Source organism: Rhamphochromis longiceps, linkage group LG23, assembly GCF_057381845.1.
Source record: "Rhamphochromis longiceps isolate RC_006_pf linkage group LG23, R_longiceps_female_GT1.1, whole genome shotgun sequence".
NCBI classification, from domain to species: domain Eukaryota; kingdom Metazoa; phylum Chordata; class Actinopteri; order Cichliformes; family Cichlidae; genus Rhamphochromis; species Rhamphochromis longiceps.
In genome coordinates, this window is record NC_140578.1 from 13,894,203 (window position 1) to 13,911,751 (window position 17,549).

The 17,549-nt window shown below is 39.4% G+C and overlaps 2 protein-coding genes across 12 annotated transcripts in view; both read right to left on the reverse strand.

Annotated features, from left to right (window-relative positions):
* Nucleotides 1-145: 145 nt before the first annotated feature.
* Nucleotides 146-7,445, reverse strand: scly (selenocysteine lyase). 4 transcript variants are annotated; one of them, XM_085398172.1, is made up of 13 exons: nucleotides 7,344-7,445; nucleotides 6,002-6,099; nucleotides 5,571-5,680; nucleotides 5,079-5,179; nucleotides 4,801-4,978; nucleotides 4,051-4,178; nucleotides 3,596-3,751; nucleotides 3,406-3,512; nucleotides 3,259-3,295; nucleotides 1,154-1,237; nucleotides 917-1,016; nucleotides 675-750; nucleotides 146-569 (listed from the first exon to the last, which is right to left on the reverse strand). In XM_085398172.1, exons 2-13 carry the CDS (start codon nucleotides 6,091-6,093, stop codon nucleotides 416-418), a joined length of 1,323 nt encoding a protein of 440 aa, XP_085254298.1. In that variant the 5' UTR covers nucleotides 6,094-6,099; nucleotides 7,344-7,445; the 3' UTR covers nucleotides 146-415. The 4 variants fall into 4 exon arrangements, with proteins under 4 accessions (XP_085254298.1, XP_085254297.1, XP_085254299.1 ...); XM_085398171.1 differs by having other exon boundaries at nucleotides 7,270-7,430; XM_085398173.1 differs by having other exon boundaries at nucleotides 7,265-7,430.
* Nucleotides 7,446-10,927: 3,482 nt separating this feature from the next.
* Nucleotides 10,928-17,549, reverse strand: part of kif1aa (kinesin family member 1Aa) — a 54,767-nt gene continuing 48,145 nt past the window's right edge. For all 8 annotated transcript variants that reach the window (XM_085397652.1, XM_085397651.1, XM_085397649.1 and 5 more), the window contains 11 exons: nucleotides 16,129-16,243; nucleotides 15,877-16,010; nucleotides 15,716-15,777; nucleotides 15,485-15,630; nucleotides 14,467-14,652; nucleotides 14,228-14,299; nucleotides 13,992-14,113; nucleotides 13,412-13,555; nucleotides 13,130-13,322; nucleotides 12,756-12,874; nucleotides 10,928-12,666 (listed from right to left, as the gene is read on the reverse strand). In XM_085397652.1, the coding sequence (XP_085253778.1) occupies nucleotides 12,624-12,666; nucleotides 12,756-12,874; nucleotides 13,130-13,322; nucleotides 13,412-13,555; nucleotides 13,992-14,113; nucleotides 14,228-14,299; nucleotides 14,467-14,652; nucleotides 15,485-15,630; nucleotides 15,716-15,777; nucleotides 15,877-16,010; nucleotides 16,129-16,243 (1,336 nt within the window). In that variant the 3' untranslated portion in view covers nucleotides 10,928-12,623. The remainder of the gene's footprint in view (nucleotides 12,667-12,755; nucleotides 12,875-13,129; nucleotides 13,323-13,411; nucleotides 13,556-13,991; nucleotides 14,114-14,227; nucleotides 14,300-14,466; nucleotides 14,653-15,484; nucleotides 15,631-15,715; nucleotides 15,778-15,876; nucleotides 16,011-16,128; nucleotides 16,244-17,549) is intronic.

Sequence of the window (17,549 nt, forward strand, 5' to 3'; positions counted from 1 at the left end):
AAGGCATGGTGGATTACAATGAGAGTCATTTTTTACAACTATTTTAAAAATTAATCAAAGAGAAGGGCGACTAAGCAGCTGGTACATGTAGAATATTATAACCCACATGAAACATTTCATCGTTGACTTGAGAAAATATTAAAAGTGCATGTAAATATTTTATTTCATAACACTCATACATGTTCCCCGACTCCAATTAGCTGAAGAGCTCCTCACATGACGTGATGGGAGCCGAGTACACTCCTACATAACATCACCCCTAAGGTCACTTTGAGTTTTCCATTTTTATTATTTATATGAAATATTTCATGCATTTTACATGATCGGTTAAAGTGTCGATAAACACAGATGGCGCATGTTTAGCTCTGTGCATTCTTATTTGACCTGCAGAATAACTTTGTGCAAATGAAAGCCATCAGTTCATTTCTTCCAACAGTTGCACGGTTTCCCTCAGGTCCTCCACAACTGCATCCACATCTGCTTCAGTCGTCTCCCTGCCAACGCTCAGCCTCATAGCGTTAGCTGCCACCTCTGAGGGGACGCCACAGCTCAGAAGGATGTGGGAAGGTCTGATGGATATAAACAGGAGGAGAGCAGGAGGGGAGTGTTATCTAACAGCAAACAATACAGTGTGTGGACAAAAGCATAACAGCTTAAAAGAGGGACTCTTTTACCTGTTTCCACTGTCTGAGTGGCAGGCGGCGCCGACGCTGGCTAGCAGCCTCCTGCAGTTTGACAATACTCTCCAGCCTAAAGCACGAGGGGGAGAGATTAATCATTCAAAGCCTTTGTAGTTTACAAATAGCCTCGTGCAGGTCATGACCTGCCTCTGACAAACATTGGTGTAGGGTTAGAGGACACTGTTGGGACCAGCAAGCCAAAACAGACATAGGACAGAGAAGAGTCATGACATCACCTTGTAATCTTGGGCCCAGGATGGACACGTTACATGTGTTAGGGAGGATATCAGAGCCGAGGAAATGGCTGTTGAAGCGGATCCGGCCTGCAAACACGGCCTTTGGAAGAATGAAAGAAACGCAAAGGAGTACATTTTACAGAGAAGGAGGAGAAAGACCGTCAAAACCACAATTTCAAGACTACTCATCACAATGCAAACAAACAAAACTAAGGTGCACATCAGACTCAAGCTCACCTGCAGTCGTTCTTCTAAGTAAAGTTTAATTCTTTGCATATGACTCTCATAATCTGACAGATTAGAGGTCACCAGCTCTGCAGCCTAATAGACACACAAATAATAAATAGGTAGCTTTAAAAGAGGCACACTGTTACAGCTATTTAATTACCAAGCACTTTATTAGAAACACCTCCACACCTGCTTACTATTCAATAAAGCAAAAAAGGACAATCACTTGGCAGCAGGTCACATAAGCATATGGGCATATGTGACCAATATGCCAAAAAGACTGCAAGGGTCTGACTTCGATTCCACCCCAAAGCGTTTCCTGCATGTTGTTCCCCCTAGTTTTCTGTCTGGCAAAAAAAGCCAAAAATGTTCACATAGAATGTAAAAATGGTGTTCAGGCAAACACAGGAGGTTTCTCAGGCAGTCTTCTGTCTGCCAATATAAAGAATATAAAACAATATAAAGTGTAAAATAACATGAATTCATGAACCAATCTGCCTTTTGGTTTAGTTCAGGTGGACTAATAGCAGTAGGGGAAGTCTTCTTCTTTCTGGCACACCGTTGACCTCTTACTAGCGATAAATCATGGTCTGAGTGTCGATTCTAGAGGTTACAGCTCCAGAAACCTTTAATAAACACCTGCTTCAGGGTGGCGCAGTGGTTAAAACTGTCATTTTGGAGGAACAGGGCTCCAGATTTGAATCTCCTGGTCTCTCTCTGTGTAATCCTCATGTTCATGGATTTTAGGGTCCTCTCTGGGTAATCCAGCTTCCTCCTACAGTCCAAAAACATTGGATTCAGTGTGTACCTAGGGATGGGTATCGTTCATAACACCCATCCTCTAGTGTCTACCCAACACCTCTATTTCTTACTCTCTCTTTGTCTGTTTTATGGTCACTGCATCGTTGTGGTTTCGGCTCCCGCCTCAGCTGGCACATCAGTTCAAAATCATCCTCCGATTCCTCACCAACTTGTTCCATCTACTTGTTTGGTAATATGGCTCTGTCCCTATAGTCCCCTTGTTTATAGTTACTTTTTGAAGTGTGATTTAACACTAGCCTTAGTCTGCTTTGGCTTTGTTTGTCTGTTCACACCCTTTTACTAACCAAATCAGTTGTCAATTAAATGTATTTTAAAAAACAAACACATGTGCATTTGTTTTCTTCAACAGATATTTTTTTTGCTTTGTAAGTGACGATCTGACCAATGCTGTGGAAACAATGGCGATTTAGTTTTCATCAGTAAACTAGGGAAGTAAAGTCACTGTTTCAGCAATACTTGCTGGGTTTGTCCAAGTGTTGGCTCTAAGCTGGACCAGTTCAGACCTCCCCATGACCACAGTTGGATAAGTGGCTATGTTTCCAACTTTATTTGGACCCCCTGACACTCAGAGCTGAGACAAAGAGAACCTCTATGGTGTTTCTAATTAAATGATTGGTGAGTATACTTGTAGTACAATATTTATATTATGCAACTCAAGTATTTGTAGCAATAATAAGTGTTTTGCTTTGCCCATGATTATAATGCTAACACAACAGATTCTGTGGTAAACAATGTATCAATAAACATTCACCCACAATAAATCACTGTATTTGAAAGCTTTTTAAATGCTGGAAAGTGTCACATTATTTATATTTAGAGCATTACTGATTAATCTTCCATCTCCACCACAAGCAATAACCATTTTTAGTCATCGAACTTTGACTGCTTTTAACCATAGTAATTAATGCAGACATTCAGTACAACAAACCAAAATAATATCATGTGTTTGTTCATGTTATTTGTCCACTGCAGTTCTATTGTAAAGAAACTGTGGTACCACTTAATAGTGCTGTATGTATAAAGCATTTAGAACATGCAACTAATGAAATACAAGGTTTCATACATCAGTTTAAACCATTATTGGCCAGAAAATGTCATGTGGATATGTCCTTCACTTATGAATTTTGATTAAACAAAAAATGCTGGAAAAATTATTTTAAACAATCCCTTTGTACTTTGAGGGCCTCTAACTGAGAAAATATTGAGAAAATAAATGGTTTATGCTTCAAGAGAAACATTAGAAAAGTCCTAGAAATCATTCCAGTACTGTACATTTAGTGAAGGAAATGCACCTTTCCAAGACCGGCAATCATCGGTGTGTTTTCTGTGCTGTAATAATAACAAAGACAGAAAGGAGACACTTATAAATTAGAACTGCACTTATTTCATTAATACCAGTGTTTCATTCTTATTCAGTATTTTACAGTAAAGATCATCACCCTGGTCTAAAGTTCCTCTCCTGTCCTCCACCAAAAAGCATCGGATACAATGGAGTTTTGGTCCCAGGGCCGTTCACGTACAAAGCACCAATGCGAGGGGCATAGAACTAGAAACACAACAAAACCTCTCAATAACATTTTAGTCTTGCTATAAAAAGCTCTTAAGATGTCCCACACAGCAGATCCTGACCTTGTGTCCCACTATGGTGAGGTAATCCACTCCCAGATCACTGACATCAACTCGGATTTTCCCCAAGGCCTGAGCAGCATCTGTGTGGAGCAGGATCCTGAGGCGCTCACGCTGCTTGTTCAGAGACTTTATTCTTTGGCAGATCTCCTGAAGCGGCTGACAACAAGAAGGTGGTTCAGCATTCAGCTGTAAACAGAGCTGCATAGACTCATAGACACATTGCAATTATAAGTAATGATTTAATAAGAAAATAAGCTCCTTTAAAGCTAGACACTATCCTACGTGTTAATCGTCTAATTTAAGAACCCAAAAATGGTTTCTCTAACATTAGTATGGCAGGGATAGGCTCCAGCCCGTCCACGACCCTGAACTGGGTAAGTGGAAAAAAATTGATGAATGGATAGATTAGTACTAGCAGAAACTCGGCTGATTTTCTAGCCTCTCTCTCATCTTACCATAATGACTCCTGTCTCATTGTTGGCCAGCATAACAGAGATGAGACAAGTGTTGGGGCGCACAGCGGCAATGATATCCTCCACCTCGACCCGGGCTGTCACCTTAGAGACGGGCACAAAAGTCACGTCTATGGAAAAAAACAAAAAACAAAGAGAGTAATTAAAGGCAAGGAGCCTACATTAGGTTATGCAAATCTTGATTTGTTTAAAGGTACTTTTTGTAATTGCCCTCCACAGAATTAAACCAAAACTTTCACCACCAGGAGGCAGTGCTTTAACAGTTTATATGCTGAATCCACTTTTTCTTTGACAACATTTAACATGAACCATGACTGGAAGAGTATCAAGGATCCGGCACTATTTAAAAATGGAAATCAGTACTTTTCAAGACCTTTTCAGAAACTCAATAATTAATAATTAAAATGTAAAAAAGCGGAATTAAATGAAAGTTTTCCATTGGGTTAGCACTCTTACGTGTTGGCACATAGAAGGTACTACATCTTCATTAAAAAAAAGATTATGACATTAATGTTATTGGCAGCAAATGGGATATAAAATAATTTAAGACCTTTAATTGTCTTGATATTTATTTTAGACATTTTGATTGCCCACAGAAAATCTGAAGCATGTTATTGACAGATTTCTCTTTAAAGTAAAATAAAGAAAAGCATAGACTGTCCTTTGTAATACAGGAAATATTTCTTTATTAATCTTTTATTTTAATAAAAGCTACACAGAGTGGCTTCCTACCTGCTTTTCCTTCCTTTTCAAGGTGCTGAGCAACTAGTTTGACTGAGTCATGCTCCACATTAGAAGTAATGATGTGAGGAAGGCCCGTGCATCCATTCTGGTGTCCTGCACCTTGTTCTGCAGCCCTGCAGTGCTTCCTGAAGTGCTCTACAGCGGTGTGCAACACCAGGTTATTGGCCTGAAAGACAAAATCTTTACTGTAAATGACCAGTTTGTAATGTCCCAGGATCATAAATTACTCATATAACTTATTTGCGTCAAAAAAGAGCCCTGCCCACCTCAGTTCCGCCTGAGGTAAAAATGATGTCCTCTGCTTTCCCTCCAACCATTCTTGCCACATTTTCTCTGGACTGATTGATGATAGCCTTAGCTTTAGCACCTGAAAATATAAATGATTGAAACATTTAGATGTAGCATTCTCTTTTGACAGTGAAACTCACTTAGAACAGTAAAAACTTCACATTCAGCACTCAGAGAAAGCCACAAGTTTAATCCACACAAGCTGCTGTGATTGTATTCCCTCCTCCAGTTACACAACATACATTTAACAGTTTCTATTGTATTTATTTGGTAGAGTGACCTTGTCATATTTCACACAGGAATACAGAGTTAGAGCAGTAATGTCCAATTCTTGTCACTAGGCTGGGATTTGCGCATACAATATGGAATTTTAAAAAAAATTCTCACAAAACTTTATTCAATACACATGGAAAAATAATAACAATAATTTTAAACCTGTTAGTTTTGACACAGCTTCAAGCCTTCCTCACCTGCTATATAGTTGCTACTTGGGTTTCCCCAGGCATCCTGGAGGGCTTCAGAAATGGCCTGAATCACCTCTGGTTCTGGAGGGGTAGTAGCATTGTAATCCATGTAGATCCTGAAATATACAAAATATTCTCATCACACTTTGTGCATTGTCCTATGGGAAGTATATGCGTCATAACATATTAATAAACGATCTACTAACAAGATCAACTCATAAAAAAGTGAAATTTCAATTACTTAAATTGCAATCAATTACTTTGGTTTCTGACCATTCTTAAAATAAGAAAAATATTTAAAGAAAATACACAAATTTTCTAAAACCTACCTATAACCTCAGTAACTATGATAAATCAATATTAATTCAGCAGTCCTAAGTTACAGCATCACAGCTGCTGTACAAGTAACTTGATATATATCAACATTATTTTCTTACCTGTCTAGATTCATCTCAGAAAAGTGATGAAAATTACGTTCACTGAAGGTCGGACCCTGTACCAGCGGGACATCATCAAGCTTTTTGGCCATAATACCCTTGGAGAGGAAAGGACATTTATTTCATTTATCTGGATGTCTGAATAGATAAATTAGATTATAACTAGATTATAACTAGCATCAGTCTGTCTGCAAATAAGATGACATTCACTGACGGCAGATGCTGATACTTTGTGTGTGTGTCATTTTATTTACTTTATTCTGATATCTGGGATCCAGTTTTTTGTTCAGTCACACATCAAAATGTGACTGAATGAGTTTAGACCCTTACCCTGAATCCGCCCACCAAAAGTGTAAAAATTGCAGTCACTACAAAATATTTTGGTGGTGATTAGCATTAGTCTATAAAACTGGATTATAAATAAAGACTAAAGTATTTATCTATTTCAGTAAGTTGTTTTAATTATACAAAGATTTACACATTATTGTTATTTTGCATAAAATACAAGATTTTGTTCCTCTGGCTGCGATCTGCAATCTGTAGAGACAGACTGACAGGATATGGAAAACAGAGACGTGTTGTTGAATATGCAACTTTTGTTTATTTCACAGTTCATCTGCTTCTTTGCTTTTTAATGGATTTAAATGGATTTCTCATCAAAGAGATGCTGTTTATTTCTAAAGTGACAGCTGCACATTAAAAAGGAAACTGAAACGTAGTTATTGGATATTCTCTGTGATAAACAGCTTAAATGACTGCCTACCTTGTGTCCCATTCGCTGCATTTCCAGCAGTGTAAAACTTATCTAAAACCTTTTCATGGATTTTCTGCATCACAAACTGAATGCTTGCCAATTCTAGTGACTGTGCCACGCACACGGTTTGGATTGCTTCATCACGCAGTGTTAGTCACGTACAGCTTCACAAATTTATGAAATGCGCACTTATTAGCAGACCCTCTATAGTGCTATAAGTTCAGTGAACACACAGTCTTAAAAAATATTTTTTTAATGGTCATAGTTGTCCAGTGTCTTGTCAGTAGTCAGCAAACGTAACATCCAGCTGATAGCGCCCTGTTCACAACACTGTTCTAGTCAACCAGCACACAGAAAACGTATTAAAAGAACCACAGATATCTTTAGGGACACTGTCAGTCAGCTCGAGCTCTTCATTATCCAGCTAGCGCTAACTTTCTGTGACAGCTCTCACTTTAGCCTGCAGCTAGCTAATTTTTAGCTAACTTAGTTTCGCTATAACATCGTACTTAACTGTGATTCCGCCTTTAAGCTTAAATTGATAAAGGAACTGAATCCTCCAGGGACAGCCAAAGCTTTGTATCTGACCTTGTAAGCTGATGTGAAGATTTCCTAAATGGATTTACAACTATACGGGTCAATCATCAGCCAGCTAGCATGTTTCTGTCACGTCCCAGACGGGGTTGCCAGATTTGTTAAAGGAAACCCCACAGTTTAATATCTCGAAGAAAACGCACAAGAAATATTAATTTATTATGTAGAAGAATTGAGCGTTACTGTCATGTTCTTCAGTATTTTATTCTTTATTTTGTAAATATAATTAATTACTAAAAAGCAAAAATTATTCAGAGATTTGTCACCTCACAACTTGGGGAAGACTCAGAAGGGTTAGTTTTATTTTCGTTTGAAGTCCGGCAGGTACCATGTTGAAAAAAGAATAATAATTCATCAACTTAAATCCAGAAGATGAAGACTTATGTTAACAGTAAGTAAGTAAAATAAGAAGAGAATTATTTTAGAAACAGCTCCTAAAAAACGTTGACACACAGACATGGCAACACTGGCGTCTGCTGCTTAGCAACAGCCAGGGAGCTGAAAGTGCCAGGAGTATTTTATTTCTCTGATCGTAGTTGTTCTGCGATTAATTCATTCTTAATAGTCTGTATTCATTTGGGACTTTTAATTTATAATTATCCATAATTTGTCTGTAATTTTTTTTTAGCGTGGCTGAGGACTACATATCTCTAAATACAACTTTTCATGAGCTCAAAAAAACAGACAGTGTACCTTTATTTAACTGCTTTATTTAACTTTATTTAACTCAAACATAAAAAGGCTGATTCAGTAAAAAAAAAAAAAAGTTGTTTCTTTTTACAGTTAAAAGTTATTTTAGAAAACAAACATTTTAAGATATTTTGTTCGCTTTGGAAGCTGTTGTGGAAATCTCCCAACGATTTCAGTTCAGGATTCTTTGTCTCCGTCTTGTCCCTGAGCCTGGCCAGTAATGGATTCTCGGGTCCGATATAAACTTTAAGAAACATTTTTAAATATAGATATGAACTAATTTTCTTTATATGAATTATACTTTATTACAACTACATATGGAGGAAATGATGGGGTCATTTTCAGAAATGTTTTTCACAAATGACGTGAACTGTATATAAAAGATTGATGCAGGTTCCCTAATAATGAAGCTATGGAAGAGGATTAGGGCCACTGGAAAGAAAAACTGAGAAAAAAGTCTGAATTCTGAGATTAAAGTCAGAATTCTGACTTTTTTCCCCTCAGAATTCAGGAAAAGAAGAAAAAAAAGACGTGCCCACTTTTTTCCCCCCCCAACGGCCCTAATCCTCCTCCGTATGAAGCTGCTGAAATGTTTTAACCCACATTTTATGTTCAAAGATTTTCAGTCATATAGAAGTGTGTGAAAAACCGCCTTGGCTACTTAACCTGTGAACTCAGTAAATGCTTTCCTGATGACTTTATGGGCTCACAGCTCACAAACTGCAGGCCTCAATTTTTTCCAGTGTAATGCACGAAAGGTATGTGTGATTTGTACTCTGCTGAGTACTATTAAAACATACAACACCAACATACAGTTCTCACCTTCATAATTCTAACACTAATACAGCTGGCTTGGGCTTAGAGTCACTTCAAGATAAGGACTGACATGTGACACATTTCTATGCTGAGCATAGTTACCTGTTAAATAGCTGATAAGCCAAGCAATGCAGAAGGAGGAACCGTTAGCTGTAACTGATGTCATGACAGACTAAAGTGATGCATCTATGTCTTAGTTGCAAAGTCTGCCAGATGGACTTTGATGGCAGAGCTCTTTGGGTACGTTAAAGTCTGATTTGGGGTTTTTGAGTTTGGGTCTTCCGGATAAACATTATCAACATCATAACAATATCTGTGATTGCCCAACTGACAAGCCAAAATCAAAAGTTGTATTGTCTTTAACAAAAAAAGAGAGAAGTCATTTTTGTGTTGCATATTTTCCATGTTTATTTCATATATGACAATGTGTTTAGTGTACACAAACAGCTGACGCTAAAACTCCAACACTCAGAGACATCGACTGAACTACGGCCCATTTGTAAATGGGTGCAACTTTATAATACAGTGTTCACAGCAATCATGTTTATATACAATGCAAAAAAATATCTGAAGAGAAAGAAAAGTAATGGTGTGAAAAAGATATGGAAGCACAAAAATGGAAATGATGTTCCTTGAAAAGGGGAGGGTTTAGAAAAAGTAGATTAAGTGAAGGCTGCCAAGAGCATGACGGTGATACTGAAAACTCGACAGTAAGGTAACCTACAGCATTACTCTGTACATGATGCCCAGCTGGGACACAGTGAACCACCACCCTCCCATACATTAGTGGACAGACTGTTTCAGCTATGTCCCACAGCCTCCAAAAGGTTCCCTGATATTGACCTACGTACAATCAATAAGGAACCGGAATGTGAAGACAATTCAAAACGATTATTTCAGCAGAGTAAGTATTTTCAAAGATCAGTTTACATTCAGTGTTACATTTTTGTGACTGCAACAACAAAACTTTGGTTGGCTCAAATGTGATGTACATTAAAAGGCCCAATTAAAACATGAGGAAAAAAGTCACCATGGAGACCAGACTGGAGCAAACCCGGGGACACGCATTCTTTTTTCTGACCACGTTGAATTTTAGGAAATGAGATGCGACAAAAACATGTTTGAGATATGGTGGCCTGAAGTACACTTTAATCTGTTTGTTACAAAAAAATATTCTGGTTGTTTGATTTGTCTCAACTGTCGATGAACTGATGATTTCCATAGCACACAGAATACTTTAAAACCTCTGGAAAGATACTTCTTATTAGACGTTAATGAAGGTATTACATCAGCAGCCAAACTAAGAACATACTGAACTGGAGTTATGTTTAATTTTACTCTCACTTACTCTCAAATGACATGTCATGCTCTCACTGAGCATGCTCTCTAGGCTGGATGACCTGAGGCACGCTCATCAGTCCAACTTCTCACAACAGCTCACACGCTTTATCTGTTGAGGGTTTTTAAACGAGAGGCATGGTTGCATTTTCATCAAAAATTTGCCAACAGGACTAAAACTGTGTAAAAGGAGCCCCGACTATTTAACTTGTGGGCCTTAATATGCTTTAAATAGCCAACATTCAACAAAACTGTTGCAAGTACTATTAGTATGCAATGCATTCTGGGTCAGTGACGTAAACTAAATGCTCTTTTTAACAACCTGCAGTATACAAACCATAAACAGTATCCCTGCTACTTTTGATTGTAATTTCCAGCAGTAAGGAAACAAGAGACATGATCATTAATCTCCTGCTGCTGAGAAAAGGAGAAAGAACCTGTGGCTGCATTCTCAGCACTAATGCATTTAATGCATTTAGTCACTAAAAAAGCTGACAAATACTGCTGGAAATGATCATTGAAACTAAATGCTGTTCCAGCAATCTTTTTATAGGCGTCCAAATGTTTTTGGGTAGTGATTCAAAATAGCTTGAAGAAACCTGAAAAATGGGAAACAATAGCTGCTGCTGACAGTAAACCCTCTGCTCTGAAAGCAAACCAAAGATCACGACTCTGTTTACAGAAAAGGTGAAAATCTGACCATTCAATCAGCTCAGCAGTTTGTACGTGTTCAGTGTTTCTAACCAAGGTAGCATTTGAGTTCAAATCTTTATTACTAACACATCTACAGTGGATTTATTGGCATCCCTTTTAAGTTTTAAGTGATTTTAATGTTAATATAATAAACTATACATGTGGTCATAGTCAGGGTTCCTTTTAATATGGCCATTTGTATGAGTGAAAATCCTGAAATATGTTTCTCTGAGTATGCTTTGTGTTATGGAAATTCCACACTTTATGATATCATAAATGAAACCTTCTGCTTGGACTTGAAATGACGATGATGATGATGGAAGGCAGGAAAGTGATGATATGACCTGCAGACACTCCCAGAACAGTATTTTAGCAGCATGAAGGATGTAGTTTCAAAGCAACCGGTGCAGAGGCATACTGTAGTGTGCAGTATGCCTGAAAAGAGAGGCACTACATTCAATCAATATACATATCATTCAGGAAAAAAACAGCTTCATATTCTGTACTGTGAAGAAGATTTCATCTTTTTCTTTTGATTGAATAAGGTAGCTTTGTGCAGCAGAGGATGAACTGGCCACCTACTTATATCATCTACCTAATTACTGGGCATTTTAAATGCACGTTAGCTGGGTCTAAGGTGTGACTATGCTAATCGCTTATCAGATTGCATTTATTCAAGTAATTTTCAGCATAAAGAAGCTGTGAGTTATTAAATTGTTTCAGTAATATTCATTACGAGGGGAAAAGGTTGTATCATTTAAACATTTAAAGAACTCATTAAAAAGTGCAGTGTGCAGAAATTGCACTGTACTACTACTTTAGAAATATAAATGCTTTTTTTTAAAATAAATACACGCAGAAATAAATAATAAAACTGTTAAATATCTAAATATATCACATTTTAAAACAAATAAAATACAGGTAGAGATTAAAATGGGAGAATTAATGTCATGACATCTGATTACTTCTTGTGGGAATGCAGGTAACCTCAGTGCTCCTACGAGTGGCTAAAAACAATATGAATTTACTACAGCGACATAAAGTTTATGATGAGATGCCATTCCCGTGCCAGGCTGTGTGTGCTAAGGTTTCTAGAAGTTTTAGGAAGAGGAAGCAGCTTACTGGATATCAGGATTTATGGACCAGAAAGAAGAGAGAAATATTCCTAAGAGAGAGACACGTGACTGTCCCTTCGTATTTTTTAGCTGTATGTTGTATGCAAATCAGTTTAGACCTTTATATATAGCTGTAGAAGAGTTTTTCTATTTACTGATGCAAATGTAGCAATGTGATCCTTGCAGCTTTAGGAAAACATGCCTGTCACTGCTTTTTTTTTTTTTTTTTTTTAAGAACTGATGTATAAGGCTTGATGTGTCACCGACAACAACTACAGTACATTACCATACGCATGTAATCTGAGATAAGAAACTGTTGCTACTCCCTCCATTTTCTTCTCTCGTCCAGTTATGAACAAACTCCAGTACAGTACAGTGACAGGTTTTTGAAGAGGTTCTTCAGACTAAGAGACTCACATTGCAGAATAGGCCTGACAGGAAATGGGTGCTTTAGGTGCTGAGGACACTAGTGATAAACAGAGAACGTACGGGGGAGAGAGATGGTTGTTGGTGACTGTAGCAGTGGAGACAGGGCTCAGCAGGAGAAACGGGATAGAGACAAGGATCTATGTACATCATAGTCTTTGAGTTGCTCTCATGACATTTTTTAAAATGTCTTGTTTCACATCCTCATCTGTCCGGCTCGTCTTCTTGACAACTTTGACCTGAGAGATAGATGAGAAAATGTCCATTAAAAATAGATTTTGTTTGCAGTTAGAATTTTTTTTCCACCTTGAGATTTTTTTTAACTTACCTGATAGTTCCAGCAAGGAGCGGGTTAAAAGCATACAGCCAGTCATGCATGTCTTTGTCATTTGTGGCTTGAAGCAATATTCCACGATGTTCTGTGCACACAGCAAATGTGTTTGGGGTCTGTGGAAAGAGCCACGAAAGCTTAATGCAGCAAGCTTAATGCAACGTTTTGAATGATTCTCACTCAACTTTCTACTTTCTACTCTACCTGCTTCCTTAACTTGCTATTTTTATTAAATTGAAAGTGCGCACCTTAACTTTCACTTACTGTGCGATGTGTGTAACTTAAACCTGTTGGGTTGATCTGACTTAAAGTGAAGTTCATTAAAAAAATAACTTAATAAAACTGTTGATGGAGGAGTCTGGTTCACCAACCTTTAACATTGCCTGCTGGTCCTCGCTGTACTCCACCTGGGCAGAGGAGAGGTTGAGAATAGCTCGCTCCACTGCGTCTCTTTCCGTGTTGTAGATGTAGACGTACGGCCGCCGCACGACAACATAGCGCTTCACCCATCCATTGGTGAGCGGCTCCAGGAAATGCAAGTAACCCTTCTTCGACACGATGGGACTGAAAGATAAAGATGATATAATAGCATGTTTGGGTCTGAAGTAAAGCTCAAATAATAAAATGTTCTGAAATGACTTCTTCCTCCTCACCTGACTCGAATCTCCTGGATATCTGGGACAAACTTCCGGGTCTGAGGTTTAGTTTCAGAGGCTCCGTTGATGGACTTCTTGGCCTCTGCGTCCTGCTGTGCATCAGGACCGGAGCTAACCACACGAGAGCGAGGGACAGGGGGTCTGCAGTAAAAATAGAGAATATCTGAGCTCTAGCAACAAAGGAGCTCTCTGTGCCTTACAAGACCCAAATACTGTTAATACCAGAGAATTTCAAAATAATAGACCTATTTGCTGATTCTGTTCCTGATGATAAGCACATGAAACATGTCAAACACCTTAAAAGAGAGAGAGTTCAACTCTGTCAGCTCTATATCTCTGTCTTATTACATGCGGGTCTGGTATAAAAGCGGAAACCTTAAGGTCAAGAGTTTCTGGAACTACGACTTTATTTATTCATTTTAAATATATTTTTTTGTTTTTTCAGCAGGAGATGTTAATACTTATTTTAGATGTCTTTGAGGAACATCTTGAGAGCACCCTGGAAGTGAACTGCAGCCAATGTCAACACTCTGCTCTGATAATTACGAACAACAACCATGTCAATCTGAGCACTGACCTGAGTCCAGCATTGCTGTAGCAGCCCTCAACAAGTGAAGGGCATGTAGAGGAGGGGGTGATTGTGTTAAGAGCAGAGATTGAAGTGGACTCTCTTAACGTTGTGATGGACATCTCAGAGATCTGTAATGAACACAGTCACACGGATCCACAGCGGAGCAAATGTGAGGACTCAGTCGACAAAAACAGAAATCTGATTTTCTGTGTGTGTGTGTGTTTAAACCCCTAAAGCCTGACCTTGCTTTCACTGGCGCTCACACACACATGGCTGTATTCTCTGTTGAAGGAGTGAGTGAGCAGCCGCAAACACTGTACGGAAAAAGGAGAGAGAGCTTAAAATGTCGGGTTATATAACAAAATCACGTGTGACATGATAAGCACTACATTTCTGCTTGACAGGAACGTTTATATGAACAGAACCCATTACAATAAAGTCAAACCTGAAATAAATTATTGACAGGGTAAAGACGGCTGACCTTAGCAGCGAGCTCCCTCTGCCTCTCAGTGGTGATTTCGTTGCAGCTGACCTCGGGGTCCATCTCAGTGGGCTGAGGAGACTCATTCAGCTCATCGGTGACACAGGATTGAAGGGTCTCCTGGCCCATGAGCAGCGTGGACTCTAGTTTCTCCCTCAGAAGGAGGTAATGTTTGGTTTTTTCCACCTAGCAGAAAAACATCAGTCACTAACAGCAAACAATGCCCCCTGCCTGAAGAGGTAATTAGGAAGGAAAGCTGTTTATTTGATAAATTCCAGTCTGGTTTCCATCAGAAGCACGGAGCAGAGCCGGCTCTCTGTGGCACTTCTAATATCATACATTAGAAAACTGAATGGGGCAATATAAACCCTAGGACTCAGCTGGCTTTATTCATATTTTTCTGATGGCAAATTCTTCTTATCCATTGATTAGAAAGCTGGGGTGCTGCTCACAAGTGGAAGCAGAAGAATGACAAATGTATTGGTGAATAATCTGGAGTGAGGTAAGAGTGGCAATGGTCCATTTTACTAAGGGCAAATCTGAGCACGGAGTCGGAACTGTCAGTTTATTGGATGATTCCCATTTTCACACATGGCCATGAGCTGTGGGTAGTGACAGAAAGTGGTGGAAATTAGCTTCTTCTGGGTGAAAGTGGGTGAAAGGAGCCAGACGAGGTAGTTCTTTGAGGGTCTTCCGGCGTGTCTAACCAGGAGGAGACCCAGGAGATAAGGGAGACGTTATGTCTCTCACTTGCCCTAGGAAAACCTCAATATCCCCTCACTGACACGTAACCAGCATTAATTAGTGACAGCATTTTTTGTCAAGGAAAATGTACAATTTGAATGACATTCATCTCAGTTACTCTTTGAAGGCTCAATTAAGCAACAACTTGTCTCTCTAAACTTGTCTCTGGCAGCGGATGAACTGCAAAGCTGCACCAAAGCCCAGTATAGAATTCACGAGGCTTAACTCAACCGGAGCGAAAGAACAGAGACAGTAAAAATTAAACAAATCTTACATCTTGGAGGAGGCTGAGTTTCTCCAGCTCCCACTGGTGGTCCAGAATGAGGCTGTCACTACGTGGCCTCCATCCAGCCAGGTTCTCTTCCCCACGGACGTAGGCCACGGAGGTGTCCAGCACCCGCCTGCGTCTCCTTTGCATTCCTGGTGAGGGATGGGTGCAATGTTAGAAGTTCAGGACGACTGAGCTAAATGCAAAACTGTACCATTTTTTTTTCTTGCCTCTTACCAGGGCTTCCTGCATCTGCCTGGTGACACAGGCTGACCTCATAAACTCCAGTTACACGGTTTCTAAAAAAACAGGAGTGAGAGGGCATTTAACATTTTATAGAACATCATCAGAGAGAACAAATTAGCTAAATGATGATTTTAAAGATTAAGATGCCTCACCCATCTGCAGCTCTTAGGCTACCAGTACCGAAAAGGTTACGGATTGATCGGGAAGCTGAGAGCTTTGTGTCCCTAGAGTAAAACACCATGCAGATATCTTTGGTAATAACTGCAGGCTGCGTGCAGTTCTCCATCTGCAATTCATAAAACAGGAGACATTTCCAACATTGTTCCTCTAGAGTAACTCACACGTCACCTCTGATCCTGTAAGAGCTATTTCTCCTTCTTATGAATGCAGGCAGTGTACAGTACCTCCAAGTAGGCTGAGAGGGTCATATAGATCTTCTCCCCGTATGGAGTGACTCGGTTTAGGAGCAGGGAGTTGTGCATTGAGCTATCCCAAGCAGCCTCAAACCGGAAGAAAGTTCTGAGGTGGTCCGATGAGACAAGAAGCCAAGAAACTGAATCAGCAGTCGAAACTCAAGTTCCTCTACTAAAACAACAGATTAGCTGCCAGAGCTTAACCCATGCTAAAGTTTACTCTGCAGATGTAAACATAAAAAACTGGATAAATCCCAAAAATTTCCAGTAATAAACAATTTAAGCAGAAAAATGTGCCCTAATATCATGATTTATAAACAGAAGCAAATCAATTTACTGATCCACTTGTGCAATATATAAACATTTTAGTAAATATTTCTCTAGTTTTCAATAAAACAAAAGCTCTTATATGATCATTTTGCATGCAACAAACAGACTGAGTTATGTTTGCTTTGTATAAAACATCACAGAAAAGCAAAGAGAGCAGAGATGAATATTGGTACAGAAAGAAAGGCAATGGAGGGATGAGGCACGAGCAGGTAAACATGAGGGACAGGGCAGTGAAATACCTATGGTCAACTCCCAGGGAAATGCTGTGAGAAAGAGAAAATCAGCAAAAGAATAGACAGTGAGAGTCAGGAAGTATGTTGTGCTTGTGTGGCTGGGATGCTGTTTGCCTTTTTTTCACACTGATAACTCATCAAAGCTCATCAGATAGAGCGAGGAGGTTCTGTGAGGACGGCTGATTTACTGTACGTTAGAGAAGGTCAAATAACAGCACGGGACCATTCTTCAAGCACAACAATGCTGCTTTCTATTCCTCCGATGATTTACTCCATACACTAATGTACACAATTTTTCCTCGTGTCCCTCGAGGGGAAATAATCACACACTGAAGTCACTTATTATTCTGGCCAGTAGCCCGGTGCTGCCTTAAATCTAAAAAAGATAATCCAAGCAAGAACTGTAAAAGGAAACTAATGTTTCTGTAAGCCATGAAAAGAGGCCGTACGGACTCTTCATGAGGTTCAGATGTTGGGCCCACTGGCCTTGGACTGAGGTGACCTTGTGGGAAAGTGAACAGAGTGTCACTAAGAAGAAAGCAAACATCTATGCGTAGAGCTCGCGTGAATAAAGGAGAGGTGCCTTTTCTGTTGCCAGCAATTAGCAAGTTCATACAAATTCACACCTTCACACATGCACACTTTTCCCCCCAGTAGTAGGAACCTGTTCGCTTACACTACAACGAAGCAGTTTCCTCCCTGCACCCCTCCAACATGTGCTTCTCTGCACTTTACTGCCTCCTAAAAAAGTGGGAGCCAGCACTGAAGTCATGCTCCTGGCATAACATGTGAGGAACCATTTGTTTCTGGTGTTTGGCAGAGTTCCGCTGAGGTACGAGTAGGATTTAA

Coding starts and splice junctions, on each gene's coding strand:
- scly (XM_085398169.1), bottom strand. CDS start 6,785: ATGCAGCGAATGGGACACAAG. Junction 5,681..6,001: donor TCTGAGATGAATCTAGACAG/GTAAGAAAATAA, acceptor TGTATATTTCAG/GATCTACATGGATTACAATG. Junction 4,179..4,800: donor TGAAAAGGAAGGAAAAGCAG/GTAGGAAGCCAC, acceptor TTTTTTCCATAG/ACGTGACTTTTGTGCCCGTC.